The 21,772-nt window shown below is 30.2% G+C and overlaps 2 protein-coding genes across 6 annotated transcripts in view; one reads left to right on the top strand and one right to left on the bottom strand.

The window, feature by feature from the left end:
• Positions 1-288: 288 nt before the first annotated feature.
• Positions 289-6,731, top strand: LOC111680819 (beta-ureidopropionase). Its single transcript, XM_023442539.2, has 4 exons — positions 289-469; positions 5,484-5,746; positions 5,806-6,425; positions 6,494-6,731. The coding sequence occupies exons 1-4, from the start codon at positions 366-368 to the stop codon at positions 6,662-6,664; spliced, it is 1,158 nt and encodes a 385-aa protein (XP_023298307.2). The 5' UTR covers positions 289-365; the 3' UTR covers positions 6,665-6,731.
• A 4,554-nt stretch (positions 6,732-11,285) lies between these two features.
• Positions 11,286-21,772, bottom strand: part of LOC111680809 (MAGUK p55 subfamily member 7) — a 30,080-nt gene continuing 19,593 nt past the window's right edge. For 2 of the 5 annotated variants that reach the window (XM_046954704.1, XM_046954705.1), the window contains 11 exons: positions 21,185-21,314; positions 20,934-21,115; positions 20,761-20,856; positions 20,546-20,677; positions 17,046-17,075; positions 14,942-15,109; positions 14,698-14,880; positions 14,498-14,636; positions 13,683-13,976; positions 13,282-13,625; positions 11,286-11,527 (listed from right to left, as the gene is read on the bottom strand). In XM_046954704.1, coding sequence (XP_046810660.1) covers positions 11,351-11,527; positions 13,282-13,625; positions 13,683-13,976; positions 14,498-14,636; positions 14,698-14,880; positions 14,942-15,109; positions 17,046-17,075; positions 20,546-20,677; positions 20,761-20,856; positions 20,934-21,115; positions 21,185-21,230 — 1,791 coding nt within the window. In that variant the 5' untranslated portion in view covers positions 21,231-21,314 and the 3' untranslated portion in view covers positions 11,286-11,350. The remainder of the gene's footprint in view (positions 11,528-13,281; positions 13,626-13,682; positions 13,977-14,497; positions 14,637-14,697; positions 14,881-14,941; positions 15,110-17,045; positions 17,076-20,545; positions 20,678-20,760; positions 20,857-20,933; positions 21,116-21,184; positions 21,315-21,772) is intronic. The other 3 variants (XM_046954708.1, XM_046954706.1, XM_046954709.1) reach the window with 3 other exon arrangements.

Here is a 21,772-nt window from a genome sequence, read left to right as displayed (position 1 = left end):
AAAAATATACTTTCAATTTTAAATAAAATTGGATTTTTATCGCTTCTTCGGAAGTCAATAAACATCACTTCCACAGAAGGAAAACATATTCATTTAGTGCTACTTTAACATCAGACGTAGTCGCTACACATAAAAAATACGAAATATTTTTCAGTAGAATAATCGTTTATAAGATTCCTCTCAACCGAATATTAACATTCATATTTATAGATTTGAGAATCACTGCGTAACGTCGCGCTGCACATTCAATAGAAGCTATAGTATGAAAGTATTTCATGTAGAATTTTTATTCATCGTTTAGTGATCGTACCAGTTAGACGTGCCAGTTATACGTGTTTAAAATAAATTTTAATTAAAAATCTAAAATGTCAGAAATAAACTTTAAAAGTTTGGAAGAAAGTTTAGAAAAACATATACCCATTGATGAGCTTAAAGAAGTAAAACGTATTTTATATGGAAGATCTGATGAGTAAGTTGCGCAAAAAGAAAATAATAAAATAAATAATAAACAAAAACATAATGCCATATAATCATTCAAAATATGTTTATTATAGCAAAATTTAGTTTACTTGTTAATCTGATTATTTGCCAGACTACTTATGTTTAATTAATTTTCATAAATTATCATAATCATAGGAATTGTAGTGAAACTTATAAATGTATCGCTTATCTGTTACTTTTTCGGCCAACAAACAAAAACAATCTTATAAATCAGCGATGCGAAAGATTTGCCGTACTAATTTTTGGCATTTTTGGCACTATCGTATAAGCGATAACATTTTGGCACTTTCTGTACATTTCCAAATGTTTGAAGAGATTAATTAACTACTCAGCAGTGTATATCTACATCTTTACTGATTACAATTGCGATCGTAATTGTTGTCCTTAAAAAATACATGCAGATTTTGGAATTATTGAAGTACTTCATCCATTTTGCTTATTTCAAGCAAAATGGATCAAGTACAAACATTTACAGGATGTTTAGCATTGAAGTAGTTTTGGAATTAGTCTAATGTAATGTGTGTATGGAATGCGTAGTTTTGGACCAGTCCTAGTCCTATGAGGTGTATTCTTCAAAGTAAAATTTGTACCTAAATTGTCATTCCGGATTAAAAAAGTCTAAAAACCAAAAAAATTTTATCGAAACAGCTGACACATATTAAAAAAATATATAAGAATGGCGTCCAAGTCTCATCACAGTGACAGTCATATTAAACAAGTAAAAAAGTATAGTCGGACATGTCCGATCAAATGATACCCTATTTAAGTTGTTTTTAACGAAATATTTTATAATTAAATGATTTTCTGATAGCAGCAAGGAATTAATACGAGCCCTTCCTCATAAATTTTAATAGGGGGACTAATGTTAATATATATTTACTAGGGTTTATAAGTGAATTCTAGACTTTCAGGTAATTTTCCATAGACGAATTTTTATGAAGGATAGGGTGAAAAGTGGACCGATCATTACAGTATCGCTTAGACTCATTCATATAAAACAAAGTTGCGTAGCTTTTTTTTAGAGATACTAGAACATTTAAAATAATTATTAACTCAAAAGCCCTAGTGATTCCGAGTCCATCGGTATAATTTAAGGTCCAATATTTTTAGGTGTTACAAACATCAACACAAACACATAATACCGTCTCCACTGTAGTGGTTTATGTCATAAAAAATCACCTCCCCAAACTTTCAAGTATATATTCTGGATTTTTAGATTTAGATTTTCTAATAAAAGTAAACAAGTGCCACACGTCTTTAAATATATTATGTAAAATTCTATTTATTATATTATATATGTATGTATGAATATTTGTTGTTAATTTTTTGAGATACCGGTATTAAAATACACACAATCATTATTATGTACAAACCTAAATGGACACATATCTATAAAAAAAATAAACAATAAACATCTGATCATAATACATTTTTAAACAAATCAAGAGAAATGTTTAAAACTATTTTTAAGAGAATTCAATTTTATGCTTTAAGAGTAAATTTTATAAATTTTGTACGCAATAAATATTAACTTTAAAATAGACTAATACTTAATACGCACTTACGATTTTTTTGAGATTATAGAAATCAAACAAAAAATAATCAGTAAAGTTGAATAAACTACATATATTAAATTTTAAGAGTGATAGAGCAAAAAAGTGAATTTAAAATATAGAATCTAGATGTGAAATATATGTTTGCAAATGTCGATTATATACAAATAGCAAAATATGGGATATGTATTTCATACGATCGTTGAACTTAACATTATTTAACATCCACCCCTCTAGGCCTTATAATCCAATTAAAGACTTCAATTTTATGAAATTTGATATTCATTTTGACTGAAATCGGTTAATTATTTCACAAAGCTCTAGACCAAGCAATTTTAGATTTGAATATCATAATTATGCCTGACGACCAATATTGGTACCACGAAGTTTTGTAGAAAATAGTTATGATCGGGCCTCATTCGTTCCTAGGCCTTCTAAAAAGTCCCCTTAAAAATGACATAAACATCCTACAAACATTAGTATTGCAATGAAATACGATATAACTATCTTTTTATAAATATAAATTCCTATATTTGACCCTCTCTGACAAAACTGTATTTATACCAAATCATATATTCAAAATTTAAAAGTTCTAATTTTGAAAGAAAAAACTGCATAAAACATGACCCAGGAGATTTTGAAGAGAAAAAATCCTATTCTCATTTAAATTTATCAGTAATTTATTATAAACATAAACGAATTATTAAAGAAATTATAATTCTGCAATATCGGATTATGATAAATTGGGAAACTTAACTCTGACTAAGTTCGCATCTACATTTTAGTTAGTTAGTTTGAAAGAAGAATTTGTATACATCAAATCCGAAAAAATGTGCCTCTATCGGGTCAGTTGTGCACTCCTTAACCAGTGTCATATCCGATCAACCAGACTAGAAAACTAACGACTCACCTACCGGAGGCCACATGTTTATTTATTTATTTATTTATTTATTTATTGATGATCCCAATGTTACAAGACAAAACTACATTAAAGCGTTAAGTATTTTTATACCCTTCATCACTATAGTGGGGAGGGTATTATACGTTTGTGCTGATGTTTGTAATATACAAAAATATTGGTCCAAACCCACCTTTAAGTATACCGATCGATTCAGAATCATTTTTTGAGTCGATTAAGACATGTCCGTCCGTCTGTCCGGCTGGCTGGCTGTCCATGTAAACCTTGTGCGCAAAGTACAGGCCGCAATTTTAAAGATAATTTGAAGAAATTTGGACCAAGCATGTTTTTTGCACATGGACGAAGCCTATTGAAAATGGTTGAAATCGGTCCATTATTTCACCTAGCCCATAATTACGTCAAATATTCTATTATCTCTCTAAAAATTGGCACAAATAAGTTTTACATAAGTATAAATGACAATGCAGGTTTTCGTAAGGATCGGCCCTTATTTGACCCTAGTCCCCTTACAAACCCCCCTTCAAAAAATGTCTTAAACGACTAAAATTGACTTGTAACCATTTGAATCGCGATGAAACTCAACAAAACTAACTGTTATTTAAAAATATATCCTTTTCCCAAAATTACCGAGGATTGGCCCATATTTGACCTATATAAAGCCTCATTTAGAAATTTTAGTTTTATTATCAATAAATTGCTTAAATATTTTGGATTTATGGTAATATTCAACATAAAAGTTTCTTTATAAAAAATAACAAGTAAGAATGTTATATTCGGCCATGCCGAATCTTATATACCCACCATCAAATCATTCATGTTTATGTAGAATTTTACTGATGTACTTACATTTTTGGGTCAGTAATATGTCTTAAAGTCATTTTCAGAAGGGGACCTTGGTAAGGTCAATTATAAATCCATTTTCGTTAAATTTATGAAAATGATTTTGTTTCCTATAAAACTTTTTTATGTCGAATTTTATTGCTTTATATATATGTTATGAGCAGATATGTTATGAGCAGATATGAGCATACATCTCTTAGCGATAAAGTTATTTTCTGAAGGGGGCATTTTAATAGGGATAGGAGAAAACGTGAACCGATATTCTTACTTTCAATAAGGATCGATCCTTATAAAATTTGATAGGGAGATAGAATTTTGTAGTAATGAGCGTTGAATTCGTTGTCTAAAGGGCACATTATTAGGGGGTTACATAATAATGGACTCATCATATAATAATGGACTCATTTAAGAAAATGATTTTAGTTCCCATAAAACTTTTATATGTCGAATATTATTGTTATATATATGCTTCTTAAGGTAGATATGAGCATTAAAGTCGTTTTCTGAAAGGGACCTTATAGGTGGGATAGGGTCAATTATGTATAGGGTCAATTATCCTTATAAAATTCTACAAAGAGATTTATGAGACCATAAAACATGTTTGTGCCGAATTTCACCGCTATTGATGCTTCTCTTAGCCAGTTATGAGCGACAAAGTCAATTTCTGAAGGGGTCTTTATATGGGGGGTAGGGTCAATTATGAACCGATCCTTATAAAATTCTACGAAAAGATTTATGTCCCCATAAAACATGTTTGTGCCGAATTACACCGCTATTGATGCTTCTGTTAGTCAGTTGTAAGCGATAAAGTCATTTTCTGAAGGGTACTTTGTATGGGGGTAGGGTCAATTACGGACCGATCCTTATGAAATTCTATGAACAGATTTATGTCCCTATAAAACATGTTTGTGTCGAATTTCACTGCTATTGATGCTTCTCTTAGCCAGTTATTGGCGATAAAGTCATTTTCTGAAGGGTACTTTATATGGGGGGTAGGGTCAATTATGGACCGATCCTTATAAAATTCTACGAAGAGATTTATGTCACCATAAAACATGTTTGTGCCGAATTACACCGCTATTGATGCTTCTGTTAGTCAGTTGTGAACGATAAAGTCATTTTCTGAAGGGTACTTTGTATGGGGGGTAGGGTCAATTATGGACCGATCCTTATGAAATTCTATGAAAAGATTTATGTCCCCATAAAACATGTTTGTGCCGAATTACAGCGCTATTGATGCTTTTGTTAGTCAGTTATTGGCGATAATGTAATTTTCTAAAGGGGCTGGGCGAAATCGTGGACCGATATTGCCCATTTTCAATACCAAACAAACTGGATCAACTATAAGTATCTGTGTAAAATTTCAGCTCGCTAGCTACTTCCGTTTGGACTCTATCGTGTTTTCAACAGACAGACAGACGGACAGACGGACGGACATGGCTAGATCGTCTTAGAATCTAATAAGGACCCAGAATATATTTACTTTTATGGGTCTTAGACGAATATTTTAATGTGTTACAAACGGAATGACAAAAACAATATACCCCCCATCTTTTTTGATGGTGGGTATAAAAATGTTAAAAATATACTCATGGTGTAGGGTATTATATGGTCGGCCATGCCCGACTATACTTTCCTACTTGTTTCAAATTATAAATCTTTTATTCCAGTAACGTTTTGGAATTACCCGAAGAAGCTAAAAATATTGCATCTGAAAATGGATTTGAATTGAAAGCTTACCGTTTTCCTGCTAAACAAGAGCAAATAAGAAAACCACGCCTGGTAAAAGTAGGAGCCATACAAAATTCCATTGTATTGGCCACAACCGAACCAATTGAAAGACAACGCGAAGCCATATGGAATAAAATCACCAAAATCATAAAAGCCGCAGCAGCAGCGGGAGTTAATGTTTTGTGCATGCAAGAAGCTTGGAGTGAGTATAACTTTTAGAAATCCAGACAAAGAAATCTCTAAACAATAAATTTTCCACAGCCATGCCATTCGCTTTCTGTACACGTGAAAAATTCCCCTGGTGTGAGTTTGCCGAAGAAGCCAAATCGGGTCCCACCACTAAAATGCTACAGGAATTGGCTAAAGCCTATAATATGGTCATTATTTCACCGATTTTAGAAAGAGATGTAGAACATTGTGATATCATTTGGAATACAGCAGTTGTGATTTCAAACAAAGGTCGCTATATGGGTAAACATCGTAAGAATCATATACCTCGTGTGGGCGATTTTAATGAGTCCACCTATTATGTGGAAGGCAATACCGGTCATCCTGTATTTGAAACTGAATTTGGTAAAATAGCCATTAACATCTGTTATGGTCGTCATCATCCTCAGAATTGGATGATGTTTGGCTTAAATGGTGCTGAAATAGTATTTAATCCCTCGGCTACGGTAGGTGCCTTAAGTGAACCCTTGTGGTCGATTGAGGCAAGAAATGCTGCCATCGCGAATAGTTATTTTACAGTTGCTATTAATCGTGTTGGCTATGAGGAATTCCCCAATGAATATACATCGGGCGATGGTCAAAAGGCTCATAAAACATTTGGTCCATTCTACGGTTCATCGTATGTGGCTGCACCTGATGGCAGTAGAACTCCTGTAAGTGTAAAATTAAAGAAACATTTTAGTTGATTGTGTACTATATTCGAATTATTATCTATTTATAGGGCCTCTCACGTGATAAGGATGGTCTTTTGATTTCCGAATTAGATTTAAATATGTGCCGCCAAGTGAAAGACTTTTGGAATTTCCCTATGACTCGAAGACTTGAACTTTATGCTGAATCTTTCAAAAAAGTCTCTGATTTAGATTTTAAGCCCCAAATTATTAGAGAATAGTTTACAAATTTAATTGTAATATTATATAACTTTTGTTAAGGAAATAAACGATCTGAGATACCTTTTACGTCTACATTAAAATTATATCATAAAATTATCTCGAAAATTGAACACATGGATACATAGACAACAAAAACTGACTTAGCTTAATTGACTCTAAAAATTATTTTAAATCAATTAGTATGCAATGGTATTTTCCAAGTAATTCGTAAATATAAATTTCGGAAGGTGGCCCTATTTGCATATAGAATTATTAAGAGACCTACATGGATTGATCGTTTCGTAATTTTTACCACATTTAAAACATGCTGAGTTCTATTATTTTCTATTAACATTCATATGAATATTAAGAAGATTTTTAGAATATGGTCATTAAGAGTACGTCGATCAATTATGGACCGAGCTCTACAGAATTGGAAATATTGGTTAAAATCATAGGTTAGGTTGGAAGGAGGATGTACTTACATTAAATTCGAAGAAATACACCTATGCCGCTATTAAGCCTGTTGTGGGCTAATTTTTCATGAAAAATATTTGTTAATAACACCAAAAAGCTTACTATATTACCGATATTCAAAAAAAAAAATTTTAAGAATTTTTCAATCATTGTTCGTACAAGTTCTACATTTGTCTGAATCCGCAAGTCCAACCCTGTGTATACACTCAGAATACTTATTATTCTAACATCAAACTTGCTTATTTTTAAGAGGCTTCTTGTTTAAACATTCGAAGTGAGCTTTTGCGAGGTGAACTATCTCGGGGTGGTCAAAATGCATTGAGACATAGAAAATTCAAGAAATTTCTAGTTGATCTCAATACAGAATACGTGGATTTGTCATTGTATACTGAAGTCAGATGGCTTAGAAGGCGTCATGAAATAACTCCCCAAAACAAAAATGAAATAACTCCCTAAAAATTTGTTCAGAAGGAAAAAACAACGAAATTTGGGGATTTAATTCGTTTTTTGGGGCATTATTTCACATTTAAAATGGGGAGTTATTTCATTATGAAATAATTCCTCAAAATTCAAAAATGAAATAAATTCCTAAAAATATTTTTGGGGAGTTATTTCATTATATTACTTTTATCACACGAAATAAAATAATATATGTCTGATAGATGGCCTTCGGCCGGGCGCAAGGTTTTTATCCTCTGGGGTACATTGGACACCGGCTTCGCTATGAATACACTCCCCCTGTATCAAGAGTGTTCAGCCTTAGGCCGGCTATTTAGGAAATCTTTACTAAGCGAAGCCGGTGTTGGTCATATTATAGAGAGGTAAATCCATGCGTACGGCCGTAGGCCGGCTCTTTAGGAAATATTTATTAAGCGAAGCCGTTGTTGGAAATACCATAGAGTAGAAAGTCTTTGCGCCCGGTCGCAGGCCGGCTATTAAGGGAATTTTTATTAAGCGATTAAACTGAAATGTATTAAACATTGAAGTCCTACTCGAAAGTATGAGCGACCTACTTTTTTTTAGAAATGTCACTAAAACCGACTTGTTCCATAATTCGTTATTTTTAAATGGGAACTTATTTCATTTTAAAATTACGGATTTGTTTCATATGAAATAAATCCCCAAAAATGGGGTATTATTTCATTTTAATTTAGGAAGTTATTTCATTTCATTGGGACTTTTTTTTCATTTTTAAATTGGGGAATTTTTTCATAATGAAACAAGTCCCCAAATTTGAGGACTTATTTCATTTTTGTTTTGGGGAGTTATTTCGTGGGGAGTTATTTCATGACGCCGGCTTAGAAACCACGTTACTTCATTTTTTGGAAAAAATCCAAGTCAGGAAACTGACGAATTACTTACTTTTTTAAAAAAATTCAAATTTTCTAATCAGTTTAGCTTTCTTGACTGACATAACGGAGTTCATTAATAAATTAAACCTCCAATTGCAGGGGAAAAAAACTATTTTTCAGCTCTTTTTGTCAGTCAAGTAGTTTATACGAAAATTGAAATTTTGTTGAGACAATAAAGGGAGGAAGGAAAGAATTTCCAAACTTGATGTTTTTAGATATAAATATAAAAAATGATTTTTTGATTGACTTAATAATACATTTTTTATTATAATACATCATTTTGTAATATGGAAAAATAGAGTCCTATAATAAAATTAAGCTCCAAATGATGAGAAGTGATCAAAACTTACCACTTACAGTGGAAAGCTATTTTGGATAAATATTGATGAAAATATAAATCCAAATTGCAAAAATGAAATATATAAATTATATTCAATGTTTAGAGCCACTTCTTAGTGAGGGGGTGAGAAGTAACTATGTCAAAAACTCAGCAATAAGCAAAAACCTTCCGTCTTTAAGAGATAAAAATGATATGACGTGAGAGTTGTTCCCCAACTTAGACCTGAATTACAAGTGATTGCCTTTTTTAGTTATGGATCAAAGATTAGTTAAATTTCTTAGTATTGCCAAACTAAAACATAAACAATGAACAGCTGTTTTTTGAAAAAAAATATAAGAAAACATTAAAAACAATAAGAATATAACTATATACTTAAAATATTAAGGGGATTATTTTGTAAATCCCTTCCCTTCACTTTTTCATATAAATTATTTTTGTATTTTCAAAAATTTCTATGAAAATATTTTCAACGCAAGGTGAAGTGTTTTGCAAAATAAGGGGGTAAGTTTTTCATTTTCTGAATTCATATTTTTATTGTTTTTGTTAAATGTTTTTTCTCACTTATAATTTAGATTTAATTTTTTTTATTTGTATTACAATATGGATTAATAAATAAATAATGTGACAATAACACCCAGATAAACTAAAATAATAAGTAATGTTACCGATTACTGAAAAAAACATAGATTAAACTAGGTTTAATCAACTAATGTAGATTATCTTTATCAGAAAAACCCACTTTAAGGGCGGGTTTTTCTGAGAAAGATAATCTTCATTCTTTGGTTAAACCTAGTTTTATATATGTTTTGTGTTTTTCAGTTATCAGTAAAGTTACTTATTTTCTTAGTTTAACTGAGTGTAATTGGCCAATTAAACCAAAGTTATAACAAAATCAACAAAAATAATAAAATAATGAATTCGGAGGAAGAAAAACTTAATATTTTGAGTAAATAGTATTTTTTTGATTTCTTTTATCAATATTATTATTATTTTAAACGTTTATTTATATTTTTTCTAAAATTTTTCATTTTATAAAAGTAATGCTTGTAAAAAACAGCTGTTTATTGTTTATGTTTTTGACTGAAAAGTTGGCAATACTAACAAAGTTAACTGATCCTAGATCCATAACTAAAAAACACAATCATCGGTTAATGTCCGCCTAAATTTGTTCCGAGTTTAATCTAACAACAAGTTAAGCCTAGTTTAACTGAGAGTAAACCGCCTTAAGACGGTTAAAATAATTTCATGAAGTTTCATGAATTTTTAATTTAAAAATTTTTGGGTTCGTTTGGAGCGGCCATTTAAAAAAAAATCTTTCAATACCGCCCTTCTGTGTACAAATAAACTTAAACAATAGTTAACTTAGTTTTCATAATAATTTTTACTTTATTTGAAAATTATACATAAGTTTTATTTGTTTTTTTATTTTTGGTTTATTTTTTTTGGTTTTAATGATAAATAACAATTACACACAATTATTTTTTTTCTTTGGTTTCTTCTTTTTAACATTAAACATTTTAAATAAATTCTTTAATTATGGATTTTCTTTTGGATTTAATTTTTTCCTCATTTATTATTGTTTCTTTAAGATACATGTACATAAATAGTCATCATAATGTAAAGTTTAATACGTTTCCTTTTTTTGTAATAATGGACATTTTTTCTTTAATTTTTTAAATTTTATTTGAATTTTTTTTGTCAATTAGTAGTAAAATAGATCTTTATGTTTTTTTAACAACTTTTTTTATTTTTGTTCATTATTATTGTATTGTTTTTATTGTTTTCTTTTTTTACAATTTGAATTTCTTTATTGTTGTGTGTATTTTTTAAAGTTTATTAAACATTTAGCAAGGTACATTCAAAAATTTGTTAAAAAAATTATTGAATTAAAAAAAACTTTTTAACTTTAATAGTTTTTAATCTGTATATCAAATAAAAAAAGAGTTGGCAACACTGTAAATGATGGTTATTTTTCTATTACGTTTTGAAATGTCAACTGTTAAATGTTAAGTTCAATTGTCAATGTAATTGAATGGTTCAATTTAATGTTTGTTTTTGTTTTATTTATACATGTTCATGTGTGTTTGTTTGTTTGTATGTAATTTATTTTTAATAAAGAGCAGGAATTCAATAACAATTTTCATTAAATAACGAGTGATTTTTTTTGTTTAAATATTTTTATAATTATATAATTATGTAATTCTTAAGTAGTGAGCTGAATTTTGTTTTTGTATGCATTTTATGAGTTTTGAGTTTTCTTCTACTTAAAAATAAATAATTTAGTTTTTTTTCTAAATAAGTGATTTTGGTGTTATAAGGATTTTGTTTATGATTTTCTTTTGGGATTTTTAATAATTTAAATTTTTGTTGTTGTAGTTTGTTTTGGCATTTTTTTGTAGCAGTGTTTTGTCTTTTTGTGTGTTTTTTGTTGTTGTCGTCACTTTTCCATTTTCACTTCCATTAGATTTTTATTTCTTTCAAGCTACCTATGCGATTTTAGCTGCCTTCTTCTACTTTGCCATAAAGAAAATAAACATTTATTGGACCCACGATGATGGAGCCCATAATGGCTCATTTTCTAGTCTTTGTACAGTGTTGACAAGTTTCTCAAATGCAGTTACTAAATCAGCATTGATAATTTCATCGTCGAAAAAGTGGCCGTACAGAAAGTCAATACGTTCTGCAGATTTAATCATATCATTAAATTCGTCATCCTGTAATGTAAAGAAATTGTTAAAATGAATAGTGGTAATTAAGGTTGGCAACATTTACATAAAAAGCTTTTTGAACTTTTTAAAAGCTTTGCTAACAGAGATGTACTATTAGTAATAAGAAAGGTGCCAGTTTAAAATGTTATGAAACAGAATCAATCTTGTGTCTTCGAAGACAAACTTTTGAGATTTTTTATTCATGCTCAGACGGAAATTGCAAACAACAACAAAATTCATAACCAAACGGTACATTTCGTTATTGTAAGCTTGTTTATAAAAAAGCAAAGAGAGAAGAAGCCACAAAAGGGTACTTTTTCGTTTTTCAAAAGGTACTTTTCGAATTTTCTATAATATTGAACCTAGAAACATGAAATTGAGTATGTAGGTAGAGACGGATTTATGTGAGAACTCAAAAAAGTGAACTTTTTGGTACTTTTTTGTTTTTCAAAAGGTACTTTTTAAATTTTGAACCTAGCAATATTAAATTAAGTATGTAGAGTTTGAATTAAGCCGGCTTTAAACGATCACACAAGTAATATGATCTGTCAAAATTTTGTGTAGAAGAGTACGGATGGGATCGTCTAAACGCAATATGTAATGAGAGAGAATACAGATGGAGAATTTGACAGTCGTATGGCTCTCTTCATTTTTTGAAATCATTCAAAAAAACAAGCAGGTCGCATTAGATCAGGAATGTATTTTTTGTTAACACATATAAAAGAAGTGAAACAGCTGTTTCCATCTTACTTTTTTAGGTGAGAACCCATAAAAGAGACCTTTTTGGCACTTTTTCGTTTTTCAAATGGTACTATTTGAATTTTCTATAATATTGAACCCAGAGACATGAAATTAGTATGTAAAGATCGAATTAGGCAAGAACACATAAAAGGGGACTTTTTGGTACTGAAACCCCATAATAGAGTAATTTTTTGCACTTTTTTGTTTTAAGTATATAGAGCCCGGATTAGGCGAGAACACATAAAAGGGGACTTAAGTATATAGAGTCTGAATCAGGTGAGAACCCAAAAAAGATAACTTTTTGGTACTTCTTTGTTTTTAAAAATGTACTTTTCCGTTTATTTCTAACGCTCTTGGCTAAATCCGAAAAATCTTTACTTACTTGGTAAGTAGGCAAGTAATATTGGAGAAAAGTGTAAGTTGTTACTTTTTGAGTGAATAACTATTTATTTTTGTTCGACGATGATGTTTGCTAGTCTATTCCCTTACTCAATGTCCCAATAAAAAGTAATATTATTTCTTTATCTGGAATGGTTTCCACACAAATGTAAAAATCAACATTTCTTGAAAAAACTTCCAAAATCGATCACGATTAAAACACTAATTCCTTATTAGACATACGCTATATGTAATTGACTACAAAATACTTTACGTTATAGATAACGACAACACATTACCATGTAATGTATGAAATAAGTACATTGCCTACAATACTCATTACCAAAATTTGAAAATATTTTACTGGGTGCTAGTAGTAACATTTAAGAAAAGATAACCTTTTTTACGAAGATTAAATTTAACTCAAATTAGCGAAAGCTACCCTAACTATATACGAACCAAGGCCTATATGGAATTTTAAAAAATTTATTTTTTTATAAAAGTGCCATATAAATAGTAGAAGAAAAAAGCATTTTATTAAACTTAAAAAAATAATAAAATGATATGAATTGATTCTTTAATAAGATCAATTCTTTAGAACGAATATTAATTGTATAATTTATTGATTGATTCCTACTTACCGTAAAACCTCTGGCATTTGATTCATCAAATGTCGATTTAGCTCTTGATTCAGTACGAGTCTTTTTAAGTTCATCAAATTCCGGTGGTTTAATGTGAATAAGAAACGGTTTCAGTTGAACTGTTCTCAATGCCTTGATGGCCTGATAGTGAGGACTCAGCAGACAAACACAACCAGCATTAACAATCGATTTGACACTTTCCGCCGAAGTACCATATAAATGACCCTTATATTCACCGTGTTCAATAAATTTGCCAGCCTCAATATCGGCTTCCATTTTCTCACGGCTAACAAAGATATATTCACGTCCCGCTACCTCACCGGTACGCATGGGACGAGTGGTATCTAAATTATATATGTGTTATTAATTTACAATCAAGTTAAAAGTGTATAATAGCTTACATGGCACAGGACTGCGATATTTTTCTGGATCCCTGGCTATTAAGCGTCTTCTCAATTCATTGCGTCCGACACCGGGTGCACCTATTAGTACCACAGGTCTATAAATGCCAGGACGTGGATACAATTTGGCAACCTCTTCATAAGTGGCAATCATTTCACGATCAAAGTCATCATTCTCTGTTAAATCGTACATGATTTTTTTAGTTTTTGGTTGACGACATGAGGATGTACTACTACTAGATCGTAGCATAGGCGAACCGGGCGGGGTATTACATATTGAGGTACATGAGCCTTCTGATTTTAGTTTGTTAATGATGTTTTTTTTTAGTTAATTGCATTAAAGCCAATTGTTTTTATTAGAGATGATTATGTTATTATTTTAGTTAAATGCGAGGGTAAGTAAAGTCGGGAACATTAAACATGCGATTAAAAGAAAATTTTTATGATTTTAGTGATTTATGAATTAGAGGTTAATGATATATACAAATATATATTTTATATATGTAGGAGTTTCGTTAAATATTGTAAAAAAATCGGAAGAATGAAATGATATTATGAGAGAAAGATAGGAGAATATAGAAGATCTTAAGAGATAAATATTTAACTGGCGCTTCGAATAATGTCCAATACATAGGTAACAAATTGGTTAATACGTATTAATTTTGAAGAAGAGGCTAAATGCGGACTTAATTTGATTTTAAAATCTATAATCTTTTATAAGAAAGTTATCAAGTATTGGGCCCCTTATGAATACTCCTATTACTCTTAACTAGGTCTTGAAATATAAACATTACTTTTCTACATTTTAATCTTACTTTTAGACTCTCCATCACTAACATCACGTTGCGTTCTTTCGTGAAGAATACGTCTTTCTTGCAAGGCACGACTTGGTATAAGACCCGCACGAGCAGTACGCTCTGATTCTTTGCGAGCTTGCCACCAATAAGCATCATCCTTTGAAGAAATTAATGTAATGTACATAATGTAAACTTAGTTTAATAAAATCTTAACAAACCTGTGATACAATGTGTAAAATATCACCACGTTGAAATGCTAAACCCGCTTCTTTACAAGGAATATAAGGATCCACTTCCGGATTGTAATTGAAATGAGCACGTACTCGTACTTTAGATTCACGTTGAGCCCCCTTGCCATCGGATGGTACCAACTTAAATGTTATGGTACCCTCTGAATTTTGCTAAAATTTTAGTTAAATATTAATTAATATAATTTTTGATTTATATCAAAAATATTCTTACCAATATACTTAATACATCACCGGGTGTTTTGCCCTCAACATTAATACCATTGACTTCGATTACTTCATCGCCCACATGTATAAGTCCCGAACGATCGGCTGCCCCACCATGCATTATACGGGCTATGATAATTTTACCCGTCTCTTCGTCCGTTTTAATGGTGGCTCCCTAAAAGCATTAAATGTTGCATTTAATATCAAAAATTTCGGAAAGTGTATACTTCTAGATACAAATATGTAAATATTTACGCAAAATATAAATTATATTAATTTTGATTTAAATTTTCTACAAAGACAAAGTACGACACAAATGTTTTAAGTGTATGTTTTAAAGAAATAAAATAAACTTACTGAAATTTTGAATATATATTGAAACGTGGTTTTTAATCTGTAAATTTTGAATATAAGTTATTCTCACAAGAACGTCACTTTTAAAACTAGAATTTTTCGCATGTAATCTAATAGCTTTAACTGATTTCAAACCCTTTCTTATTGAATACGCCTCCTTTCTTTGCATAATTTTTAAAGATTTCGTTGAATACATTTCTAAGACATTCGAGGAGTTATAATCGGTTAGGGTTTAGTGTGGAAAGTATCATATCGTAAAAAGAATCAACATTCCTATGCAAATATTAAAAAGATATCGGTGCTCATGGTTACTTTTAGTCCATGAGTCCCTAGCTTTTAGTCTTAAAGCTGAATGAATCGCAATCAGATCTATAAATTATACCTTGGTTGGTACTACCAACTTGGTAGTATAATTGGAAGCTAAATACCTACTAATTGTCAACTTCTTTTTGATAGAGTATATGATTAAGTTTTATCCGACTTATCCTATTCTAATGATAGTTTGGACACTAAACTTCCCTCTGGGGCATGTTTCTTTGATGATAGATCCCATCTTGGTGTATTGCAATCCGGGGGTATAGAGGTGCTACCAGTATCTCTAGTCTGCCGGGATTATAAACTGGTGATGTCACTTCACTCTGTGGCTTGTCCTTGTTATAATTTGACATTTGGTCTAAACAGTGAACCCCACAATCTGGTACTACGACTGCCCAGTTGCCCGCAGGACTATGTCTTGACTGGTCAGTTGGTCAAATCAAGTTCTTGAGCAAAGTACTTGTATATGGACTGGACCAACTATGGACAAAAATTGCGATCGGCGTGTTAGATACACTAGGGGGCAGTGGTGAATTGTTTATTATACTCACCCACTGGTTGTAAAATTACCAGTGGTTTGTAAAAGTTCGACTTCGAATTCATGTCCAAAATAACTTTTAAATTCAAGAAAATATTCTCCTAAGAATAAACAATAGGAATGTTACGAATCTGTAACGTGGTATTTGCAGGAGTAGTCGGCAACTAAAGAGCGAACGTATTAGCTTCAAAGAGAAGAGAGCTTCATGCAGTTAGCTTGGCGAATGTGAAACCATTCGTGGAAACGGGGGTTGAATAAGAAATATAGGCAAGAGAGAGGTAGAACTACAAAAATCCTTTGGGCTAACCCAAATGAGAGCAGGATGTCTGAAGATAAAAGATAACCTCAAAATGAACAATAAGAATGAAATTCTTTTAATATTATCAAATATGCGAAAATGAAATAGATCGTATCTCCGTTCCATTAATTTAATTTTAATACTTCTTGTGATGCATATAAACTACAAAGTCCTTATAGGGAACAGGAAATACTGAATCGAACAGAAAAAAAACAGATCAAATATGATTTACAATTGGGTATAAAGTTTAGACTTCAAAGATTGCGGATATCTAAGATCAAAAATAATCAGAACATAATTTAAAGGTTAAAAGTTATTACCGATAAGTGAAATTGATTTAGATATTCAAACTTTTAATTTGTAGCCAATTGAAATTTGGGAAAATAATTTATTCCTAGGTTGAGTGTGAGTGGGTTCGAAACTGGAAGGGTCTGGAATGTCAAAAAATTTCAGTAAGTTTATTTTAAATTATACAAATATTTTGTTTTCACCAAGTGTATTTATTTACAAATTTTGTGTGTTACAGTGTATGTTTATAAATAGTATTTCTTCTTATTTTGTGATTTGATTTTCTTTAAAAAGAAATTGTGAAGGACATTTACTTACAACAATTGGTTCCGCACTTTGTGCTCCTGTCTGTGATTTTTTATATATATATTTTTTAAAGTTTTTTTTTTTAATATTTCAATAAACAAATTAAATAAAATACAAATAAATGAAATAAAAAAAAGAAACACGTATCGATTTGTTTATATGAATACATTGAAATTATATTTGCAATATTTTTAAATTTTGATTTTTAAATAAAACTTTGCAAAACTATGAGTGAAAATATATCACATAAATGAATGATTATTATGTTTGTAAGAATGAATGGTTACAGTACATGAATGATAATGAAGAATGTAGGAAAATGACATTTCGATAAATGTTATAAATTTCTTACGTTAAAAATTAAACTGTATTTATAAACCGTTTAATTTAAAAGAATTTCGATTATCAATATATAAATCGATTTTAAACGGCTAAAGCTATATCATTTATAATGATTATTTATTAAACAGGAAATAATAGCAAAAATAAAGACGACCTTTGAAAACTTTTTTTAATAACAAAACAAAAAGTCTTTTTATTTCCCTTCTAAACTAAACAAAAAGAAAATGGAAAAAATAAACCTATAAAACTACCATAAACCCCCCATTAAGAAATGGAATAAAATGAAAACTAATTAATATTAGACAATAGAGAAAATATAAAAAGAAAGAAAAACATGAGCGACACATTGTCGCAATACCAATACATACATATCTGCGAAAATTCTCATACACACTTCCGTTTTTTTAGATAATATCAAATACTCATACGGCTCTTAAACATGCAAAAGAATTCAAATATTCTGATTTTAACAAATGCTTGTTAATTCAAATAGTGCGTGAGACGGAAGACTTGAAAACTTTTGTAAATAGTTATGTAAGGAATATCTACATAAATATTAAAGGTAATTTTTAACCTTAACCTAAATTTTCAAAATTTAAAAACAAAATTTGAGTGAGAAGTTCTCACATCGAGAAGTGTGATACAAAATATTCCATCGTTTCTCGATTTGTGAGTAAAAAGTGTTTCTGTAACTTAAAGTGAGAAGAGGTTGCACGAATTACGTTTTTATTGGAAATTTCCAATAAAACAGCTGTCAAACCACACAAAAATTAAAAGAAGAAAACAAAAATTGCCGAACAAATTTATAAACGAAGAATAAATAAACAAAAAATATAGAAATTAAATGAAAATTGTTCGAAAAATTATCCCACTAAATTTGCCCTTGGCAAATTCTAAGTTTATGTCCACGTACATTTTTAGCATTTGCTTCTGTATATCCGAAATTCCTCCTATTTTCTAAAAATTACTGAACAATATTTATTTTAATCATAAACAATTATAAATATAACATTACTTTTTTATTGTTTCATATAATTCATGTTTAAATTAAATTTTATTTACTTAAAAATTTCCTTTCCTCACCGTTTTAAAATGTGAGTTTTTTTGACAGTTCATGTGAGAAACTTCTCACAAAATTTTCTTACAGAAACACTTTTACTCACAAATTCCCAATAACTTAAGTCAAAAAACATAAATGACAGATAGTTCTCACAAAATTTTCTTACAGAAACACTTGCATGTGAGAAATTATATTTTGTTTCAATTCACATTGTTTTTTCTTCAATTTCACTGTTTCATGCGAGAAACTTCTCGATGCGAGAGTTACAGAAACGAGGTTAAATTGTAGTTCCGTTCTCGTTTAATTATAGTTAGTTCTAGTTCAGTTCTAGTTCAGTTCTAGTTCTAGTTCTAGTTCTAGTTCAGTTCTAGTTCTAGTTCTAGTTCTAGTTCAGTTCTAGTTCAGTTCTAGTTCAGTTCTAGTTCAGTTCTAGTTCAGTTCTAGTTCAGTTCTAGTTCAGTTCTAGTTCAGTTCTAGTTCAGTTTTAGTTCAGTTCTAGTTCAGTTCTAGTTCAGTTCTAGTTCAGTTCTAGTTCAGTTCTAGTTCAGTTCTAGTTCAGTTCTAGTTCAGTTCTAGTTCAGTTCTAGTTCAGTTCTAGTTCAGTTCTAGTTCAGTTCTAGTTCAGTTCTAGTTCAGTTCTAGTTCAGTTCTAGTTCAGTTCTAGTTCACTTCTAGTTCACTTCTAGTTCAGTTCTAGTTCAGTTCTAGTTCTAGTTCTGTTCTAGTTCAGTTCTAGTTCAGTTCTAGTTCAGTTCTAGTTCAGTTCTAGTTCAGTTCTAGTTCAGTTCTAGTTCAGTTCTAGTTCAGTTCTAGTTCAGTTCTAGTTCAGTTCTAGTTCAGTTCTAGTTCAGTTCTAGTTCAGTTCTAGTTCAGTTCTAGTTCAGTTCTAGTTCAGTTCTAGTTCAGTTCTAGTTCTAGTTCAGTTCTAGTTCTAGTTCTGTTCTAGTTCTGTTCTAGTTTTGTTCTAGTTCTGTTCTAGTTCTGTTCTAGTTCTGTTCTAGTTCTGTTCTAGTTCTGTTCTAGTTCTGTTCTAGTTCTGTTCTAGTTCTGTTCTAGTTCTGTTCTAGTTCTGTTCTAGTTCTGTTCTGTTCTAGTTCTGTTTTAGTTCTGTTCCAGCCCTGTTCTAGTTCTGTTCTAGATAAAAGTGAAGAATGGCAAAATACAAATTAAAAAAATTTCAAAAAGATTGACTCAATCATAATATGTTTATACAATTCTGCTGTATAAACATATTAAACGTACAATTCGACTTAAAGATCTGTGCGTTAGTCGATGTGAGATAAATGTTAATCTGAATTTTTACCCAGCAAACTCAAACTTTTCGATATTGCTTTGGCCCCATATTCACAGACAACATAAATGTTTATAAAACAAAGTTTCCATATAAAATCTAATTTATAAACTGTTTATAAAATGAAAATTTTGTTTGTGAATAAATAAACAATTTTCCCAATGTTTTAAAATTTTAAAATAGTCAATCAATATTCTATACATTTTTATAAAGAAGTGATGAGATTTACTATATGTTTGATGGGTAGGCTCACAGGATACAATGTGTGTGAATATATATCTGTGGCAAAAGCTTTTTTTTAATAATACCCATATATAGATGATGTATTTGTATATACGATATAAAAACTGAATATAACATTTATGAACTTAAAATAGAATTACAAAAATGAATATACATGTAACATGAAAGGACAATGAATATGTGACAGTATGTAGGATGTTAAAATGCCAGATGATTAGATGCTGGTGACATTAGACAATGTAACAATGTCACTGATATTGAATGTAAAATCGGAATCAATATAATGAATGGAAATTAATTTGCTGCATGTAAATAAATAAATGTAAATATTCTGACAATACTGGTCAGTAAGACAGACAGTCGGATGATGGGATCGATGTATTTTATATGAAATGAAATTGTGTTTGTGATGAATGTGATAAATTTATCTGATACAATTATAAGAATACATGTATGGATTTTTAGTTCAGACATCAGACAATACTGATTTAGATTGAACACAGTAAATCTGTGTGAGTGATGTGTTTTTTCTGTGTTTAATACACTTAATAAATGTGTGTTTGTATTGGTACTTACCAAGGGCTCGTTGCTTTTAACTAGTTGCACAATTTTGATGGTTTCCTCATCCTCATCCATTTCGATTGGCAATTCTGGTAGATGTGGATAAAAATCTTTTTGTGCAATACAATCATGAGCATAAAGAAGACTCTGGAGGACAAAATAATATGAAAAAGAAAAAGCAATAAATCCACAAATACTTGAAAAAAAGTTTTTCTTTAAAAGACACCTACTTGTAAATGCGGTTTCTGCAGTAAATGAAATGCCTCACGGCATTCATCACTCAAGTGGCAACGTTGTGACAACTGTTCCAATACCTCATACAAAATCTATTAAAGTAAAAAATATACAAGTTGAAAGTTGATTAAGGAACATAAAATTTTTTAATACTCCTTCTAATACTTACCATTGCAGATGTTGATAGTATGGGTGCCAGACGATCATCTCTCCCCACTTTTGCCACTTTACTATGAACATTGACCAGGGCATTTAGTTCTTTGGATTCGAGCAGTGCTTTTAGAAAATCAATTTCTTGATCATTTGAAAGACTGTCAGTGTCCTTGAGCGATGTTATAAGTTTTGAGAGTGCTTTAAAGTGGAGTGGAAAAAGTTATTCCTTTTATAATATTAACTATTATTCAAATTAATTTTAATTACCCGGATCAAAAGTTGTGTCATTTGACGCCATTACTTCAGCTGTCATAATTCATATAATTAATGGCAGGATATCTTTGATATTTTCTTATATTGAATTTTGTTTGTGTTTAAATGGTCCTGATAAAAAAATCTGAAAAGATTTGAATACAAATTTTAAATATTTTCTTATTATTGTAAGTAATTGTGTTAAATATATTATTTTAAAAAGAAATTAATTATAGTTTAAAGTATATTTAATTAGAAACGTTTTGTTGTTCTTAAGTTTTAAGTTAAAATACAACACTTTATAGCGTTTTATACACATATCGTGTCAATTGCTCCCGCATTCGACAACAAACTTTTTGTGCTTATTTCGTTATCAACAAGTAAAAAAATGTGCAAACTAAAATAACAAAAAAAATCGGTCAGCATAATGCAGTTTTTTTCTAACAAATAAATTAATTCAAATTTTATAGAAAAGTTGTGGGTCATAAATATTTGTTTTGTCACAGTTTTTGATTGGCGTCTTATGTTCTGCTTGATTATAGTTTTTGGCACCCAAACGACGCCTGTTGATAGATGTAATAATATATACTATAAAAGTACAAC

This window comes from Lucilia cuprina, chromosome 6 (assembly GCF_022045245.1).
Source record: "Lucilia cuprina isolate Lc7/37 chromosome 6, ASM2204524v1, whole genome shotgun sequence".
NCBI lineage: Eukaryota > Metazoa > Arthropoda > Insecta > Diptera > Calliphoridae > Lucilia > Lucilia cuprina.
The sequence above is the reverse complement of the archived record's forward strand: the minus strand, read 5'-3'. Positions and strand labels throughout refer to the sequence as shown.

Excerpts from the sequence above, each read along its gene's own strand:
- LOC111680819 (XM_023442539.2), top strand. The coding sequence starts at position 366 with ATGTCAGAAATAAACTTTAAAAGTTTGGAAGAAAGTTTAGAAAAACAT. Across the intron at positions 470-5,483 it reads TTATATGGAAGATCTGATGA|TAACGTTTTGGAATTACCCG; the intron begins GTAAGTTGCGCA and ends CTTTTATTCCAG. Across the intron at positions 6,426-6,493 it reads CTGATGGCAGTAGAACTCCT|GGCCTCTCACGTGATAAGGA; the intron begins GTAAGTGTAAAA and ends ATCTATTTATAG.